Source organism: Piliocolobus tephrosceles, chromosome 10 (assembly GCF_002776525.5).
Source record: "Piliocolobus tephrosceles isolate RC106 chromosome 10, ASM277652v3, whole genome shotgun sequence".
Taxonomy (NCBI): Eukaryota; Metazoa; Chordata; class Mammalia; order Primates; family Cercopithecidae; genus Piliocolobus; species Piliocolobus tephrosceles.
Window position 1 is genome coordinate 69,883,713 of NC_045443.1, and position 20,907 is coordinate 69,904,619.

Genomic DNA, 20,907 nt, shown 5'->3' on the forward strand with positions numbered 1-20,907 from the left:
ATAGATAGATAGATAGATAGATAGATAGATAGATAGATAGATAGATAATTAGGGCAAATCAACAAAAGGGAGTTGTAAGTTTGGGAATCAGAAAAGAGGAGTCAGTGTAAATGAATAGTGAATTCTGCATCCAGTTTTAAACAATTATTTTCTTCTTGACCTCTCTACTTGTATTGGTTTCTAGAAAACAGAAGAAATATTTACCAAGGATTAGTCTTTGTCTCAAATAATGCTCCTGAGCATGCTCTGCAAAACCCAGTATTTTGCTTCATGGCTAGACATTCAATACATACATGTTAAACTAGATATCTCAGTAACTGCATTAATGTGCAAACTATTAGTAAGAAATTATAGGGAAAAATAAAACACTAAATAAGTATAAGAGAAGCATACATTGCGGAATTTTAGGCATGGAGAATGTATACAAAAATAAGGATAATGGGAAGTACAGAATCTGTTTCAGGGACCAGAAGAAATGGCCATCAGAGGCAGGAAACCATACAGATAACTCTTTTCATAGTCTCTCAAAAGAGAGTATTATTAGGAATGATAGTAAGAGGAGTTTAAAAAAAAAGAAAAAGACAAAATAAGCCAGAGTCTGAGAGAGAGATTACGAAGAAGAGACAGATCCAAGAAAATGTTATTTTCATAAGAATCACATGCCCATTATTTTTTTCTTATTTTAATATATTAAAAATATGAAGGGACTGACATATGCTATATATATATTTTATACACATCAATATTATATATATCAACATACACAATAAAATATTAGAAAAACCAGAAAAAAGCATGAATTTCATCATGTAACTAAATGTGCTTATAAACTAGTTTATGAATAACTTTCAAATATTCGAGTATTTGGCAGTTTGTTGCAAAAGTGAATGTTTATTTAGAAAATATGTATAATAATAAATAACTTTTTAAAAGCTAACCCTATGCTGAACTTTCAGACGAAATATCTGACATTAAAACTTTATAACACTAATATATATATATTTTTGCATAATAAACCATATTTACTTAAGTTGTTACCATTCAGCCAATTCCAGTCATGCTTCTTTAAGATTATGTCATCTTTTATGTTGGATGGAAATTGGGAAAGTATTTTGTATTCAAAATGTGCCTAAAATCTAATTTGTAATAATTCTGTTAAGTATTTTATTTGTGACGTTTTCTGGCACAATATTATGCAAGCATCTTTTAAAAGCCTTGTTTATTTAGTACTTTTGAAATGACTTCCTCACTAACATTAATTCACATTGTATCTTTCTTAATACTATAATTTCATATTGTTTCTAGCTGTGATAGTTTAACTCTGAGAAGGAACAATTGTTCTGCAATAAATGACAAGAATACTATTTGTTGGCTGATATTAAAAACACAAACAATGTTGTTGTCTTTGGTTAGTTATTCTACAGCCTGTTATTCATAAGTTCTGAACTGAATTTGGAACTGAATTTTGTACAAACAAATAGTGTTTTCTGAGCTTCTTTTTTTTTTTTTTTTTTTTTTTTTTTGAGACGGAGTCTTGCTTTGTCACCCAAGCTGGAGTACAGTGGCGTGATCTCAGCTCACTGCAACCTCTGCCTGCCGGGTTCAAGTAATTCTCCTGCCTCATCCTCCTGAGTAGCTTGGATTATAAGAGTGTGCCACCATGCCTAGCTAATTTTTGTATTTTTAGTAGAGATGGGGTTTCACCATGTTGGTCAGGCTGGTCTCGAACTCCTAATCTCCTGATCCCCCTGCCTCTGCCTCCCAAAGTGCTGGGATTAAAGGCGTGAGCTACTGTGTGGGCCCTTCTTAAAACAAAATTAAGTTAGTTTTAGTCATTCAATACTGTTATTAGTTTGGGGCATTTTAGTCTTCGACTGGATCCAGAAATAAACAAAATAAATATTTTTAGCACTTTTAAACCATTGCTTTGCAAATACCTTTATACTTTAATGGTGATTATAATATATTCACTAATAATTTTATTCTTAAAATAAAACAATTATTCATTAGATCTTCATTGTTTAAAAGTTACCTCAAGTGTCTGGCTAAATTTAACTTTTTTCATTTTTTCTTTGTCAGATAAGTTTATTTTAAATAAAAACCTAAAAATTAAACTATAGGACTAAAGTACTCTTAGAAGGCTCTAGAGAGAGATCATGGTGCTTAAACCAAGAGGAGTAAGAAATTTATATAAAACATGACTGCACTAAATGAGATCAATTATAAGGTGTTGCAGGTTGGCAATTTTCCCAAAGATTCCTATTTGTTATTTTTAAATAAAAATCTCAACTGAGAAATTTTTAAACATACAGAGGATATTACCAGATATACGTGTACTCAAGACCCAAAGTCAGCAGTTATTATGATTTAGTTTGATGTATTTACATGTGACTTGTTTTAAAGAATAAAACATTAAAGTCCTCTAATCCCTTTCTTAACCCCCTTCCCTCCCTCTCTTCCCAGAGATAAGCATTAAAGAGACATAACTCTTATTCATATTTTAATACTCAGACCTCTATTTTACTTATCTTTGTTGCTCTACAATATGTAAAAAGCAGTTTACAAATCCATCCCCCTATTAATGGGCTGATGTTTGTTTGACGTTTTTGTCTATCATAAACTATTGAAATTAGAATTAGAAATTAGAAACAGTGTTGCAAATGACCTCTTTCTACGTCTTTCTACATGTGTCCTTCTGTGTATCCAGCTAGAGAAATTGTGGGGTTGGGAGGTACATGCATCCACATTTCCCAACTCAATTTATCATTCTTCCAGACACCTAATACCTACTTTTTTCTTAGTGTTCACACTCTGTTATCCCTCCTCACTCTTATCTGATTACTCTGCTTTTATTTCACTAAAATATTGGAAGCAATAAACAAACCAATGTTCTCCAACCTCCAACCCTGTACATCTCACCTATCAATTCTTGTATACTCTGCTTCCCTTGCTGTTTGTCACAGTGAATGAAGGTCTGTATTATGATATAGGCCAATGCCTCCCCTCTGTACCGGACCCTATCCTCTTGTCTAGTCTAGAATATTGGTCATGCTCAGCTGTTTCTTGTCTTTTGAAACATTCATTTTTCCTTCTCCACTCAATTATTCTTCCCCCTGTAGAATGTTAAAATATTTTGATCTTGTCTAGAATATAAACTGCATGAAAGCTTTATTTGGTTTGTTCTCTGCATCATTTTCAGACCCTATTGTAGTGCCTCACACAGCAGGCACTCAATAATTGTTGGTTAAATACACAAATAAATTAATCTCAACATTTATTTTAACATAACATTTTCTTCCCCAAAGCATTTGTCCCTATGTACACACTCCTACAAGAGAGTTTGAGAAGATCCTGTTTTCTCACATCCTCATCTGTGCTTATTATTGTTAAGTTCTCAAAATTTTGTCTGGTCAATGGCTAGGAAATGCTCTTATTGTTTTAATTTATATTTATTTGTTTGTTAATGAGATTAAATCTTTTTCATGTATTTATTGCCCTTTGAGTTGCTTACTTTTTGAATTTTCTATTTATATCCATTGCCTATTTTCCAATGGGGTCTTTGTTTTTTAATCTGTTTTCCTATTCATTTTAATAGTTAATTAATGAGAGTTGTTTTTTGTTTGCATTCTGGATACTAATCTTTCATTGATAATAGTACTGCACCTTGTCTGTGAATTTATGATGTCTTTTATCATGTAGATTTTAAAGTTCAGATGTAGTCTCTCCATTTTCTCCTTTATACTTCATGCTCTTTGTTTTGTTTTGCTTAAGTATCCTTCTTTATCCCAAATTCATAAATATGTGTTTTTTTTTATTTTCTCCTAATATTTCTAAAGTTTTGCATTGTATATTGAGTTCTTTAATCATCCATTTGGGTATTTTGGGTGATCTTTCTTTGTTGATGTTGTGATGTCCAATGTAATTTCATTTTAGTTTAGATAACCAGTCATTCTAGTGTGATTTACTGAATTCCCTGCTTTTATGCTGCTGGTATCACATACCATCTCTGTCAGCTATCACTGATATCAGTATTGGCATATCTACAGTCCCTTGATCTGGTACCTAGTTTATATGTTTATTTCTATTTCTACTCTAACATTGCCATCATAGGGCTAACCACCATAACTCTGTAGTTTTGTTATCAAAAGAGATGATTCACCATCTTTTTCCATTTCAAAATTGCTGTTGTTTACTCTTTGCCAATCCATGTGAATTTTCAGATCCAGACGATTTCTGTGAAAAAGAAATTATTTTGAGAAGTTTTCAGGTTAATTTTAGGATATTTGACATTTTTGCAATAACTTTTTCTAGCTTTCTAAAGAATGTAGTTCTTCGTTTTTAGGTCCTTGTGTGTTTGGTTAAGTTCTATAATTTTCTCCATGAAAACTCTTTACAATTTTGAAATTTTTTAAATTTTGTTTTGTTTTGTAATATTTGTTGGTACTTTTCCTTTTGAGAATACGACTCAACAAATTAATTCCTTAAATTCTATTTTAGTAACATATTAATTCTTTTGATTTTATTCATTAATGTCATGTCAGAGATTAACTTAATGAATAAATAATTCATTAATCTCTTTGCTGTACTCTTTATTGATTTTATGTGTTGCTTCTATATATTCTTTTAGATTTCTGTGAGAACTTTCACATCATCTTTGAATTATGATAATTTACTGCTTTAGTTTTTAATTTCATTTGTTCATTCATTTTATTATACTTTTGAATAGAAATATTAGTAGAGTGAATTCTTATTTTCAACTTTAAGGAGAATACATCTCATGTTTCACTATTGAGTACACTTTATAAAGATTGCCTTTATTGTAAATGGTCCCCTTCTCTTCCTAGTTTATTAAGATATCTTATTATTTTGAATGAGAATGAATGAATGCTAAGTAATATTAAATAGTTTTCCTACATTTGAGATGATTAAAAAATTTGTCTCCACTATTAATGCAATTAATTATAATATAATTTTTGCTGTTAAACAATTATTACATTTCTGGAATGAACTCTTCTTAAATATCTTCTCTCACTTCATGGAATATATATTATATATAGACAGATTATATTATATATTGTGTTGTATATCACATGTAATATATATTAAGTTGTCCATATATTAGTGTATATTACATATATGATATTTATCCCATCAATTATGTATATATTTACATACATGATCATATGAAGGATACTGGACTATATTTTACATTGTCCAGTTGGCATATCAGTTACACAGCATCATGAAAATGTTAAAAAGCTTGTACTCAATTTCCATTCCTTTATAGTACTTTATCTAAAGCAAGGGTAATATGTGACAATGTTTTCTTAAAAGTTTATTTGCCTGCTATTCACAATAGCAAAGACTTGGAATCAACCCAAATGTCCATCTGTGACAGACTGGATTAAGAAAATGTGGCACATATACACCATGGAATATTATGCAGCCATAAAAAAGGATGAGTTTGCGTCCTTTGTAGGGACATGGATGCAGCTGGAAACCATCATTCTTAGCAAACTATCAGAAGAACAGAAAACCAAACACCGCATGTTCTCACTCATAGGTGGGAACTGAACAATGACATCACTTGGACTCGGGAAGGGGAACATCACACATCGGGGCCTATCATGGGGAGGGGGGAAGGAGGAGGGATTGCATTGGGAGTTATACCTGATATAAATGACGAATTGATGGGTGCTGACGAGTTGATGGGTGCAGCACACCAACATGGCACAAGTATACATATGTAACAAACCTGCACGTTATGCACATGTACCCTAGAACTTAAAGTATAATAATAATAAAAAACAAACAAACAAACAAACAAAAGTTTATTTGCCTGTAAAACTGTCCTGGATTTTGGTATGTATGTTTGTTGTTGTTTGTTTTTGGTGTATTTCTTGTTTTTAAACCATTACTTTTTCTTTAGTGATATTACAGTTTTATAGAAAATTCTTTTTTTTTTTTGTCATTGGGGTACAGTTTTGCTCTTGTCCCCCATGCTGGAATGCAGTAGCTTGATCTCGGCTCACTGCAACCTCAGCCTCCCAGGTTCAAGCGATTCTCCTGCCTCAACCTCCAGAGCAGCTGGAACTACAGGTGTGCACCACCACACCCAGCTAATTTTTGTATTTTTAGTAGAGATAGGATTTCACCATGTTGGCCAAGATGTTCTCGATTTCTTGACCTAGTGATCCTCCTGCCTCAGCCTCCCAAAGTGCTGGGATTACAGGCATGAGCCACCATGCCTGGCCAAAAAATCTTCCTTTTAATCTGAGTTTTCATTTTTATTAGTGTATGTTTCTAGAATATTCTTATTATTTTAAATTTAAAAACTTTTTTCTGTAGCTGTGTCCTCATTTTTAGTATTTACATTATTTTTTCTTCTTTTCTCCTTTTTTACCTCGATTAATTTATTTCTCAGAGCTTTGCTATTTTATTAGTTTTTTCATAAACTGTTTTATTTTTCATCTTAACCATTTCTTTGTTTTCTATATTTTTTGCTTTTATGTTTTATCCTTCTATGTACATTCATTTAATTGTACAGTATTTTTGTGCTTCAAATTTCTTGAGTTGAATGCTTTCATGCAAGTGGTATTTCTGATACTGTTGAAAGTTTTTTTTTGTCTCTGATATCTGTGATCCTCTTTGAATACTTTTTGGTCTCCTATTATCTTGAATATAGACTACCCTGTTTGGATGCCATTACCTGAGAATACTGAAAAAACATACGGCTTCAGTGAAAGACACATGCTGAATTTCATGACAGGGGAGATTGATGAGTAGCTGGGTATAGGCTGCAGTCTCATAGTCTGGATTGCTGATTTGAAACTAGCAAGGAGTTGGTGGATAATTCTCTTAGCCGGGATTATATCTCATTGGCAATGGAAAAGTTATGTCATCAACAACTAACAGATATGCCAATGGTTAGTTTAAATAATCTAGTTAAACTAGATTAATGTAGTTAAATGACCTACATGTAGTTGTGGGAAGGAGACAAAGTCATGTGAAACAATTTGAGTGATTTAAAATAACTTGACAAATTGCTTAGTTCAGACTTAAATAATTTATGACTTTAGAGGAGACAAAAACATTGAGAGCTAACATAGTTGTGGGAAGTTTCTTATCTCTGTTTTCTTGTTCTTGGGATCTATGGTCCTCTTTGAATACCTTTTTGGTCTCCTATTATCTTGAGTGTAGACCAGCCTGTTTGAATGTCATTGCCTGAGAATGCTCAAAAAATGTACATTCCCAGTGCAAGATATATGCCAAGTTTCTTGACAGGGGAGATTGACTACTGTGTACTCAATTTTTTGGGGCAGGGAGCTAGCATAAAATGATGATATTGATGACGATGAAGATAACAATACCTATATACATTTTTGAAGTTTATATATCAAACACTGTACCAATTACTTTATATGAATAATTTAAAGTAATTCTCAGAAAATTTTGAGGTAAATATTATTATTATTATTATTATTATTATTATTATTATTATCATTATTATTTTATTATTACTGGTGGCAGTATAGCTGTGTGGACTATACTACGGTATGGGCTTTTCCTATGCTTTTAATAATGTATAGAGCTCAGAATATAGGATCAAAAAGGATTAACATTGCAACTGATATAAATAAGCGTGATTAAAACATCAGTATGTAAGGTATGCTCATGGGATAATGGGAAGATGAGCTTAACCAGTGAAGAAGCTGATTATATAGTCATATGGAAAAAAGCATTGGTAAGTAGTGGTGAATCTCATTATGTATGGCCTTGATTACTCCCACAGGACTTTTTTTCTAAGTAAAGATTTGGGGGGCAGGGGACTAACATAAAAATAATGATAGTGATGATGAAGATGATATCAATACCTATATATTATTTAAACCTTATTATATGCTAAACACTGAGTATCTAGTGCTTTATAGTAATTTAAATGAATTCTCAGAAAAATTTTGAAATAGGTGTTCTTCTTATTAAAGGTAGTAATAAAGTTGTCATCATTTTTATTGTTATGTTCTAATTGTAGATACTTAGATCATCTCACATGCCTAAGTACATGACAGAGCCATGACTCTTAGCAGACGTTATACTTCTAAAATAATTATTAAAATTAGTCTGATGTGGTCCATAGGATGGATTCCTGAGAGTGAGAATGCATCTGGGGTTTTCTCTAGGAGGCAGTGAAATAATTCAGCTATGCAGAGGTAGAGGCTTGGCCTCAGGAAGTAATAAATCATAGAGGACTCCAAGGCTCCAAGCATGAGTAACTGAAGCAATTGGGCATTAATTCTGCTTTCTTGTGCAGAATTAACTTGCTTTTCCCTTTCATTCTTTTTTTTCTCGTGTTCTATCCTCTCTTTCTGCCTTTCTTTTTTGTAATCAACATGTGAGTAAGGGATATTCAGGATTAGGTATTTCTTTTTCTGTTTTTCAGATGCTAAATATAGCTAACATATTATCATGGAAAAAAAAAGAGAAGAAAACATGCTTTACAAAAAACCATGGAGGATTTAAGATGTGCTTTTATTCCATACCAAAAGACATGCTTCAGTAACAAATCTTGTTAGAACATTGTTTTATTTCCACACATGTCCAGAATTAGTGCAGAGACATCATTTAGAGGTTTACATTTTAAAAGTACTTTGATTTTGAATCAATAGACTAATCCTTTCAGTAACTCAGAAAGTAACAAGAAATTCTTACTTCATATTTTTTTTTTTTTTTTTGCTAATCAAAGAACTCAACAACTGAGTGAATGGAAGCAAGTAACTTTGGACAAAGCACCTAATCCCTTCACCTCAGTCTCTCCTGTATGTCAACTGAAAGTAATGATACCTTATTTCTTACCTTCTCCTGTACTGGAGGAGAGCAAACCATTAAGCAAAGACATCTGTAGTGTAGAATATATACTAGCCAAAGATTTCCTGAAAGGACTAAGAAGGAAAAGATTATTTTGTTTTGGTGGATGTGCTACTTGTTAACTAGAGTATTCTCATTACCAACTTATTTTAGGGACCTATCATGAGTTTATGCTTGTGTGGACTTCTGCACTGAAAATGGAACTACTAGGTTAGTCCAGATTTTCTAAGAAGCAGAAAACATTATATGCAAAAGATTTATTTGTTATAGAAGCCAGAGAAGGTAGGGGGAGCTGCCTTCAGACCACATTACAATTGACAGTCTTTGCAAGGATAGAGGAAAGGAAGAGGCGTTGGGTTGGTAGTTTCAGACTTCAGCTCAATTGCAAGAAAACGTTCATCCACACCAATGACGAGTCATCTAGTTAGAGTTATCCACTGGCAGAGTCTCCTGTCTCTCTAGAACAGGTCTGCAGTTGTTACACTGTCCTGCTCAGTGATTGGCTAGGAGTAAACTGAGGAAAGAGTGGCCTTTATGATGGTAAATGCAGAGGGGCAGCAGTGGGAAATCTGAGCAGTGCATTTTCACAGCTGCCACATCCACATACAGTGATAAAAATACCACTATTTTCAATTTTGCTAGCCTTTTGTTCTTACCAAACCTGCCATAAAGAAACTTTATGTCTCCTAGACCATAAACATGTCCTATTCCGCAAGTTCATATCTGTATTCTATTTCATCCCTAATCCTGGGAATTCGGGTCAGGCATTTCAACTATGTCCCATTGAATTAGGCTTTCCTTCGTCCTCTTCTGTGAGCATCTCACTGATTCCAAACTCTCAGTAGCCCTAAGAATTTCCTTTATTTTTCTAAGTTCTTGCTATGCACCGTGTTTCTAGAGATAGTCATGTAAATATTTTGAATTGGGATCACAAGAGGTTGTCTAAATTGGTTTAAATTACTGATTTTGGAGCTGGGTATAAGTGGGTTTCTAATTCTGGCTCCATTGTTTACTGCCCATGTCAACTTCTACAAGGTGTGTAACCTTTATGCCTCAATTTTCTGACCCGATAAATACAGTAATATTTTCCTTATGATATTATGGCCTTAGCATGTAATACAAATAGTTAATGAATGACAGGTACATTATTGATAACTTCAGCTAGGACTTATGATATGGTTTGGCCGTTTCCCCACTCAAATTGCATATCGAATTGTCATCCCCACGTGTCAAGGAAGGGAACTGATTGGATTATGGGGGTGGTTTCCCCCATGCTGTTCTCATGATAGTAAGCAAATTCTCATGAGATCTGATGGTTTCATAAATGGTAGTTTTTCCTGACTGCTCACACTCTCCTCCTGCCTTGTAAAGAAGGTGCTTGCTTTCCCTTCGCCTTCCACCATGATGGTAAGTTTCTTGAGTCAACTAAACCTCTTTCCTTTGTGAATTACCAAGTCTTGGGCAGTTCTTTATAGCAGTGTGAGAATGGACTAGTACAACTTACAACTTTTCTCCACCTTTCCACATCTTAAACTCCTTATTACATTTTCAGTGGGTTACTTCAAACCTAGTTCCACTCTTTCCAACTCATGTTATCTTCAGACCACATCTCCTACATTATTGGAAAGTGACAGTCCATCACGTGTTCAGTATTTTTTGAGAGCCTGCCATGTGTCAGGAACTGCTTTTGGTAATGAGTGTATAATGGTGACAGACCAAGTCCCCACCTTGATGGAGATTACAGTCTATTCTGTGCAATGTACTTTCTTAACTTCTGTGCTTTACATTTAAAAATCTCTTATTTATCTTTATTTCCCATTTCTGCCTCAGTTCTACCTCAGAGTAGATTGTTGTTATTCTTTCCCAAGATTAGCCTAAATTCTTATCTAGCTTTTCTAGAATCTTACTTCAATAATGATTTCTTGGTTGACTATGTCTTCAGTTTCTATCTCCAGTGGGTCATCTTTTGCTTTGCAGAAAAAATTTCTCCCATTTTCTACCAAAGAAAATCACAAACGAACCTTTCATGTGAATTTGCTTCTAACTTTCTCTTTTCTTCCTTCTGTTTGCACTTGGCTTTCACATCCACAAGTCTATTTAAATAGCCCTCTCTTAAATATGGCCTACTATGGCCTTCTCTTAGCTATTATTTTCCTTGAACTCTGAAGCACTAATTCTTAAAACATGTCTTCTTCTTCTTTTGTGTGTGTGTGTGTGTGTGTGTGTGTGTGTGTGTGTGTCTTTTGGATTGTTTAATGAACAATAAAACACAGCTTTCTGGGAGATTCATGATGATTTGCCCTTTAAGTAAACTTTTTCTTACTTTTTCACATGTAACAGTTTTTAAATTCATCTTTCAATAAAATCTTGTTATGGAGTTACATGCCTCATGTTGAATCCTGGACCAGCTCTTTCTAGCTGTGTGGTTATTGTCATGTAATTAACCCCATAGTTGCTCATATTCTTATTCTGTATATAGGAGTTCCTTCATAGGATTTTGCTTAAAATATTAAATATTCAATTAACACACCTAGAAAAAGCATATTCTAAACCTCTACATAAGTTTTAAAAAATAATATAACCCGCTTTAGGGTCTATCAGTCATAAGGTTCACAAATACCTGTTTTGAATTTTTGGTGTATTTTTTTATCCTAAAAAGCCATTTCAATATCTAAGATTGGTAAAGCTTTTACAGCTTATGCATTGTTAGACTTAATTTACATTCTTTTTAATGTAAGGATTATCAACACTCTTGATACAGGTATTATAATCCTATATTTATTTTACTTTTTTATTTTTATTTTTTTAAATTATACTTTAAGTTCTAGGGTACATGTGCATAACGTGCAGGTTTGTTACATATGTATACTTGTGCCATGTTGGTGTGCTGCACCCATCAACTCGTCAGCACCCATCAACTCATCATTTACATCAGGTATAACTCCCAATGCAATCCTTCCCCCCTTCCCCCTCTCCATGATAGGCGCCAGTGTGTGATGTTCCCCTTCCCGAGTCCAAGTGAGCTCATTGTTCAGTTCCCACCTATGAGTGAGAACATGCGGTGTTTGGTTTTCTGTTCTTGCGATAGTTTGCTGAGAATGATGGTTTCCAGCTGCATCCATGTCCCTACAAAGGACTCAAACTCATCCTTTTTATGGCTGCATAGTATTCCATGGTGTATATGTGCCACATTTTCTTAATTCAGTCTGTCACTGATGGACATTTGGGTTGATTCCAAGTCTTTGCTATTGTGAATAGTGTCGCAATAAACATACGTGTGCATGTGTCTTTATAGCAGCATGATTTGTAATCCTTTGGGTATATACCCAGTAATGGGATGGCTGGGTCATATGGTACTTCTTCTTCTATGACTTCTATGACACCGCTTATACCCAGTTTGCCTTCTGTTTTTTATCACAATGTGTCATTTTTTCTCTTAATTTCATTTCTTCATTGATTTCAATGGATATTTGTTGAGCACCTGTTACGAGCACTGAAGTGCAAATCATAAAACAGAATAAACAAATAGAAAACAATTATATGATTCTGTTTTATATTTTTCTTACTAAAGCCTTAGAACTTTTCTCTTGGCAGACTCATCCACTCTAATTCCCAATCTATCTATTCAATCATAACCTTCCACTGAATTGTATTCCTGTGATTGCACTTGCCCTCTGTTCCTTGAGTTCTACACCTGTTCCTCAAATAGCACATTTACAGATGTTATTATATTCACCTCACCAGCACTTTCTTCTAAATTCTGTATATCTACTAATGTCATCATCTACTCTAACTTTAAAATACAAACTTATCTTTGCTCCATTTCTTAAACCTCTTTCTAATTTTTATCCTCGTTGCTATCATTTGTTTCTGGTTACTTTACTTCTTCCTTGGAGTAGCATAGTTAAATCCTGACTTTTTTTAAAACCAGTTTTCGAAATTCCTTATCCCTGGTATTCAAACTCCTCTAAAAACTGTCTCAATCTTATTTTCCATCTAATCTTCCATTTTCCGGTTTCATTTACTGTCTTTCCTTGTAAACCTCCCTACTTGTGATTTCCACTTCCACGCCTATTTGACCACATAAAGTTCATTCCTGTTGTAACATGCAACTGCTTTTTGTTTATCTTAACTCATGCAACCCTTTTCCATCCTCCAAGCTTCAACACAAATACTACTTCTTTAGAACCTCGTTTTCCTTCATCCCTCCAGATATAACCTCTACCTCTTCTGAAACACAGTAGAATACTTTCTCTTGTCATTCATTTCATTTTGCTTTGCATCTCATCTCAGTTATGAGATTTTGAAATCCTCAAAGACAGAGGCTTGTGTCATTTAGGATGCTGATACCACCTTATTCAATAAGCATGTGCTAAAGGAATAGTTGAGAAGATCTCCCTCTCCAAAAGTGAGGATTTCTCACTGATGTATACCATTGAAGTAATAAACTGCATATCCTGACTGAATAGCTCCTCTGCAAGAACACAAAGTAATTGTTATGCGTGCAGAATTTTATCTTTCTCTCTTATCCATGTCTTACATTAAGGGAGCACCTCCTCTGAGCCAGATATAGGAAGAGGGTGATAGCAAGTCATGAGGACACAGTTTTTTTCTCTGGGGATGTTAAATACCTCAAAGACTGATGTGCATGCAAATGACTACAGTGTAAAATAAAAGAAAATTTAGGTGGGAACTTACATTAGAAAGATATTCCAAATATAAAAATTACTAAATTATGAATGGGTTTTATAAGCATACTTATGTGGAATATTCCTTATGAAACTTTAGAAAAAATCAAGTAGATATCTTAATATATCCTTGAATATTAGTTTAGCAAACAGTGATGAATTTTCTAGAACAAGTCTAAAAAATTATTACATCTTGAAGAAATAGTATATTTACTTTTCATAAAGCTACTTGGGCTTCCTAAATGTCCAGTTTGTTTGACTGGGGCTGGAGTTTTGAATCAAAAGGTAATATAACTTACAATATTATAAACAAAGTTTGCTTGATAAACAAATGTTTTAAAGAAGGGATGAAAAAGAATTCTGAGTTTTCTTAAAAAAGTTTATAATGAGCTCTGCCTGTGTTAGGGGTTGTGATCTTTGTTATAATCCATACATAGTATGTGCTTAGTATATGTTGGCTAAACCATGACAGTTGGAGAGCCCATCTGTCTATGAAGTTCTGTAAAATAAGGATTATAAAATTTTAACTTTGGGAAGAAAAGGCTAGTTAAACATAGAAGAGTGCATGCCACTCCAGAGACTGTTAAAATGTTCAGATGGGTAACAGTCATATTTTCTAAAACTTAATTGAGTTATACAATATAATATAATCAGGAACTAAGTGATAGTCTATAACTTTTGAATACTGATGGTACTTTTAGTTTTTCTTTCGTGTTACTACTCTGTCCAGCTTAATTCAGACAGGAAAACTAGTACATTCTTTATGATCAGAAAGGATTCTTGTGTCATTAGACCATGCTAAATTAATAGTTTTTATAACCTGACAAGAGACCAAGTCATCATTACCTGGAGGGAAACACTTAAATCATCTGAAGATGTCTGTTCAATGCTGAAGGAAAGTTTAAGTTGACTGCTTTAGATACTAAGTCTCAATTCCCAGGTGGTAATGGTCAGGTTTGCTGAAAAATGGATAGTTTTCACCCTCAGGATGGGTTGATTATATTGGGAAATGTGTAGGAGGAGAGCTTGTCAAGGAAATTCAAGGAATACAGCTGATATGTTCTAAAGGGAGTTCTAAACTAGTCCTCAGATTGAATCAAAAATGCTTCTGTTTTATGGTCATATGCAAATATGCAGAAGATTAAGAGGAGGAAGCTAAAGAAAGAGCAATGAATGGAAGGTGTGAGAAGAAAAAAATATCAGAAAAGTCATAAAACTATTATATTTCAGCCTATCATTTGTTGAGATGAGAATAAAATACTGACTTGGGGAGTAATTTTGGTGGTGGTTGAAATTTTAATACACATCTTTTAATGGTGATTCATAGAGTCTGAGTATTGCACTGCATTCAAGTCCCAGAATTCTAGCAAATCATTCTAGTAACAAATGATGGAAACCCGTTGTTGCGTTGCTGGACTGCACAGCAGTCCATGCCCTGGCTGAATGATTCTATTTGTGATTCTTACAGTTTTCTTGTGGGAAGAGACATCTTGCAAGAAATGAATTATTACAGTTGTATATTTGTACTGAGTATGAAATGGGATATGTAGTCATAAAGAAATTTGTAACCCCCAAGCCAGGCTACCATTTGTATTTAAACATTCATTGCTTACAATCCATTGCTCCATACCAATTCAATTTGGTCAAGTGTCTTCTTGAAGACTTATTTATATTTTATATGAAGATTTGTTATCATCCATACTTAATTGTCATTCCTTGGAATGTTTCATATTGATACATACCTACCTTTTTGCATTCATGTTGTTCTGCCATATTATAATAATGGTTCTCAAGATAAGAGAGACTCTTGTAAATTAGTATTTTCTTCTGTTTCTCCAGTTACTTATATTGATCTCATTGTTTTACTTGTATATGGATGTATATGGCTAAATACAGCCTCAAAAGGAAATAGGAAATAAAAATGATTAGACAATTTGAAATAATACTGATAGCTAACACTCCTATATGGCTTACTATTTTTAAGACTTAGTTCAAACTACTTTACATATATTGAGTTATTTAAGCTTTAGAACAGCCATTTTAAATATATCTACTATTAACTGCACTTTACAAGGGAGAAAAGTAAGGAGCAGAGAGCTGAAATAATCTTACTGAGTAAACATAGTAAGTAGCAGACTTAAGATTTGAACCTAGGCAGTCTGACTTCTTGGCACTCTACTCTCTACTTCCACAACTAAATTTTTCTTGGTTAAGGAGTACATTAAGTACCTATTTTGCTTCAAAGTTATATTTTAATATGATTATTTATTAACACAGATATCCTTCCCTGAGCAAATTATGAGATTGTAAGTACAAGAAACATGTTTTATTAAATTTGCCATATATAGTGTTCAATAAAATATTGAGTACTCCTGAATTACAGTTTATCACTGCCCTGAGATATTCTTTCTAGAGGACGTCCATTTTGTAGTTGTAGGTTTTACACAAAACTTCAAAATTCACAAGACAAAAAAATGAAATTGTTATCACTAAGTTGGATGTTATTTTCATGATACTACTGTTTCTTAATTATTTTTGAAAATAGAATAGCATGAATGAAGTAGGCTAGGTTTGATTAAAACAATTTTACAATCATGATACTTTGTTGAAATTCTTTTCTTTTTATTACTCTTTCCTATAGGGTGCTGCTTTAATAAGAATGCTGGCTAATTTTATGGGCCATTCAGTTTTCCAGAGGGGTTTGCAAGTAAGTAAAAGGCTTTTTATTTTCTTTTACATTTTTCCTTGTCAATATGTTTCACAGCTTGGGAAATGGCTGGTACAAAATTGCTGAAATTGATGGAAAACTTCAAGATGTGCGAGGTAAGCAATGTCTTTCTATATGACAAATGAAAATTCTAGATAGGATACTCATGATATCAACTGACAAAACTTGAACTGTTGAAAAATTTAGAATCTGCTTGATTTGCATTTTTAAATTGAAGTAATTTTAAAATATGCCAGATCCTAAATGTTCTATAAAAGACTTCTGGAAAGACTACCTTCTTTTTCTTCCATTTAAAAATTCAAATAAGGTGAAACACATTTTGTTAGCATTATTTGAATTATGTATTTGAGAAATCTTAAGGCTATTTTTCAAATATGTACCTTATATGTTTTTGTTATTTTGCTGTTGATATACATAGATTGTTATTTGTTCCAAAGGTTTTTGTTTTTATTTTAATTAGAAAATATGTTTTTCTTTAAAAAGGAAGAAACAGATACAGTTTTTATCATAATGCATTTAGAGTATGAAGTATGGAATCTAAGAATGAATTCTTAGAAAAGGAAGATTATGAAACTTCTTAAAGCAGACACAATATATAAAAAAAAAAAACTTTTATTCCATTGAATCTGCTGGAGTAAATCATGTTCCTAGTAGCTGTGATTGATGAATTATTTATGATGCATTCTGCTACTTAGAAGTGTCCTTTAAAGTAAATTGATGTTCACCTGAAATACAATTATGCTAAGACAGAGAGAGCAATCAATCTTATCTGTTCTTAGTAAGCTTTTCATTTTGAAATTTAAATAAACTACATCTGGGTCCAGGTCATATTTTAGTAGTATAATTCTATCTGTACCTCCAAATAAACTGAAAGATAAAATACAAGGCAAGAGTTAACTATGTTATGACAAACTCTCTCTATATACTTACAACAGAAACTATATATAAAAATAACTTTTTTGAAGAATTATTTCCCTCAGAAAATATTTTTACAGATTTGTTCCAGCAGGGTTTGAAATTTACTTTAATCAGCTCTCTCCATTAGGGACACCTTCAGAATAGCTGAATCCATTGAATCTATTTGTTGTATATTAGAGGCTCTATTCTGATCACATAGTTGGGAAAATCTTTTTTTCTTAAGGAGTGTCCTTCATGAATATCAACTATCTGGAGGAATGTCCTTCCTTATCCCCGTTCCTTTATTTTTCCCCATTGAATTTGTAGCATGACAGTTTCAGAAAATATCTAACTGTTCATAAGGGCAACACAAATTGAATTTGATTTCTTCATAGCGAGTTGATGTGAAGTCATTTTCTGCATAAAATTCTTATTGTTTTTCTTCATCTGTGTGTATGGGTTTGCTCAGCAGATTGAATAACTACAGTTATATTATTTGGAAAGGATTATTATTTTGCAGCATTTTTCTTCATCCTGTCACACTTTCTGTGGTGTGCAAAATATATCAATTTTTAATACATTCTTTTCCACTGACCCACTCTGCTCAGTTTTATATGAAACAGTTAGAATATAGCCTCTGACTCATATCATATTAAACTTTCATTCCTAGCTTGTATTAATGTGTGCCTTTATGCTCTGATATTTGATTTGGTTAATTTTCAACTGAGGTACTCTATGTTTGTCAACACTGCATTTCATTTGCCTGGTGACATCTCATTGATCAGATAGATCTGTATCCTTCAGTACTTCACTTGCAGCTTTATTTATACTCATCACTCAAGCTGATTTAGTGTATCATCAGCAGTTTGGATTAGTTTACAGTAGATCCCTACTTCTAGGTGATAAATTATCATCTCTTGTGCATGAAGATGTATGGGATACATTTTGGAGATGACCTCCTGAACAGACACTTCATGTCATGGTGCTGAGTGGTCACAGAGTTGATATTAATATGCTTCCCATCCAGAAGGCCCTGGGGAGTCTTGGTTTACAAGTTGTTGAAAGAGCTAATCGAGGCTGTCAGCACTTATCTCTGCTGGAAAACCTATGAATTGTTTTTACATTAACCATGGTTATTTCCATGTTGACAAATGAAAGTTTACTATTTGCAATTCCAAACTGCGGATAGTGTGTTTTTCATATATATTTTTATTCTCCCCCCTTTTTCTACTCCTTTATTCTCTTTTTCTCTCTTGCTCTTTTTTCTTCCTTTCTTCTTTTTTCTGGGATCAGACCCTAATCTTCATGTTCCACATAGGAAAAATGTCTTCATGCTCTTTCTTCTTGATTTATTATCTACCTAAAATTTGTGTTCTCTTGCAATGTATGTATCCTTATGACCCACCTTAAGGTCTTTTGGGAACAAGGCAAACTTTAAAAATACATACTGTTTGGACCAACGGAGGCAAGATGGTGCACTTCTGGGTTCTTCATCCCCCACCCCCAACTCTTCCCCCTCGCGCCAAAATGCAGCCGGCGCCCGGGAAGGTGCAGACCAACTGGGCATGCGCCAGGTGACGTCAATCTGAAGAGACCAAGATTTACCTGGTCGCACCTGCCGAAGGCCCCTGACACGCCCATGCCCCGCCTATTGCCCTCCCACTCCTAGAAAAGCCTCTCTCCGCCATTGAGCCAAGCGGCCTTCTCACAGCCCGGCAGACTTCCCAGCTTCCCAGTCCTGTGGGGATGTCAGAACTCCCTCCGAGAGCTTGGGGGAGGGGAACTCTGCCGGCCTTCTTTGCCGGAGGCCGACAGACTTCTTCTCCACACCTTAGGTTACTAAAATAAACTAGCAGTTTTGCGCCTGACCTTTGCCTACTTGCTGGTTCTTTTGTGCTCGCTCTGGTGGTCTTAGAAAAACAAGACACATACATGCATATATATGTGTGTGTATATGTGTATGTAATATAGAAAGGTAGTAGTTTTCTGGGTTAGTTCACATATTCATATTTAACTTATAAAGTACCAGTGTAGATTCAACTACATTTTCAATTTTTTGTAATATTTTGTATAGGAATATGTTTTAAATTTCAATTTAAACATACATTTTTCAGCAGGAAGAGACTCTAGAGATTTTCTGAGAAAAATTTTGTTTCTAATAGTCATATTACCCACTGGATCAACTATGAGAACGTTTAGGAGAACAATATCTTATTGAGTAATCACAGCTTTTGTTGGTGATTTGTTGGTAACACCACCAACAAATTGGCTTGCATTTTAATGTTTGAATTGAAAGTGGAACTGGACTGAATTGAGCTTAAACATTTCTGTGGTTATATTATGTGTCACTAAGAAATAATATATATTTTTAAATGCAAAAATGTTTACATTTTTTGCAAATTCTACATGTCTACTGTTCTGTGTAATCCATTTCCCAAAATGATAGCAGGCATATTTTGAGAAACATTAGGCAATAGAATAAATAAGGAGAAATATTTCTCATTTCTACCTCCAGTTAATAGTGGTTTTCTGCAAGTCACTAGACTTCTCTTTACCTCTGATGTTATCGTTATGAAATGTAAGAGTTGGACTAAATACTGTAAGATTCCTTTTATCTTTTATATTCTCTAAATCTAGGATTACTTTCATGCAGCTTACTAGTTAGACAATTTGGGATTGATATATTTAATTTGGGACAGCTGTTTTAATTTGATGGACACATTTGTAAACTAGATATGCAAGAGTGAATGACTCCATTTTTTTTGAATCTTTAATCATTTGAATATTAGGACTGTATTATATAACTATCAATATATAGAGAACTATAAATGTAGTCAAACCAGAGCAGCATTTTTGTAACAGGGAGTTTTTGCTGGTAAGAGTTTTATTTTTCTAGTATCAGGAAACGACTTATATTTCCTTGGTGTTTATTTACTTGTTCACTTTCATAATTGGCTCTGGATACTTTACAATTTTATGATTAAGCTACAGTGGTTTTAGATGTTATATGCTAAGAACTCTTGAAATTTATTGGTGATTTTCAATGTAAATTTCATCTTCTAATGCTGGAATTTCTACTTGAACTCTTGAAATCTGCTGAAACCAATTCTACCTATTGGTTTTGCATTTAGATATATTGGAGTTGGTTTTGAGAGGAGTCAGCAGCCTCCTTGATGAATGACGTTACAGGGAACTCAAACACGGGGAATTTGCTTTTTCAGAGACAAGAAAAGCTACCACGCAGGCTCAGTGAAATTTAGACCTTCAAGGCCTGCATTCCGATTCTGCATCCTACACTTTCCTAGTCCACACCCTAACTCTCACATAAAAGACAAAATTTACTTGAGTTGTAATTTTGCCATTCAGAATTTTAAATCATAGTTTACTTTTTGGATACATTGATTCTAAGCCTATAAGCGATACATGATTCTTTTCTCATAGTCATAGATCTCTGGTTCCCTGCCAAACCTTCAGCTGAGAATTTAAAGTACTAAGGTTGTTTGGTTTTTGTAATCTCTCCAGTCCAGTCAGAAATAGTCAAGCCTCTCAAAGACTTTGTAATTCTCTATTCATCCATAATGTCCTATTGAAACAGTCATTTGTTTTCCCAAATCTTATTCTTCAGTTTAGGAAACTATCGATGATCATTTAAGCAACTGTTTTGGCCTGAAAATTATTAATTATCATGATCCTATCACTCATTATTAATGACATTACCTTCTTTAAATC

General features: G+C 33.6%; 1 protein-coding gene across 1 annotated transcript in view; it reads left to right on the plus strand.

Annotated features, from left to right (window-relative positions):
- TRHDE (thyrotropin releasing hormone degrading enzyme) overlaps positions 1-20,907 on the plus strand; it is a 412,928-nt gene that overhangs the window by 264,781 nt on the left and 127,240 nt on the right. The window contains exon 7 of the mRNA XM_023226560.3: positions 16,195-16,260. Within this exon, the coding sequence (XP_023082328.1) occupies positions 16,195-16,260 (66 nt within the window). The remainder of the gene's footprint in view (positions 1-16,194; positions 16,261-20,907) is intronic.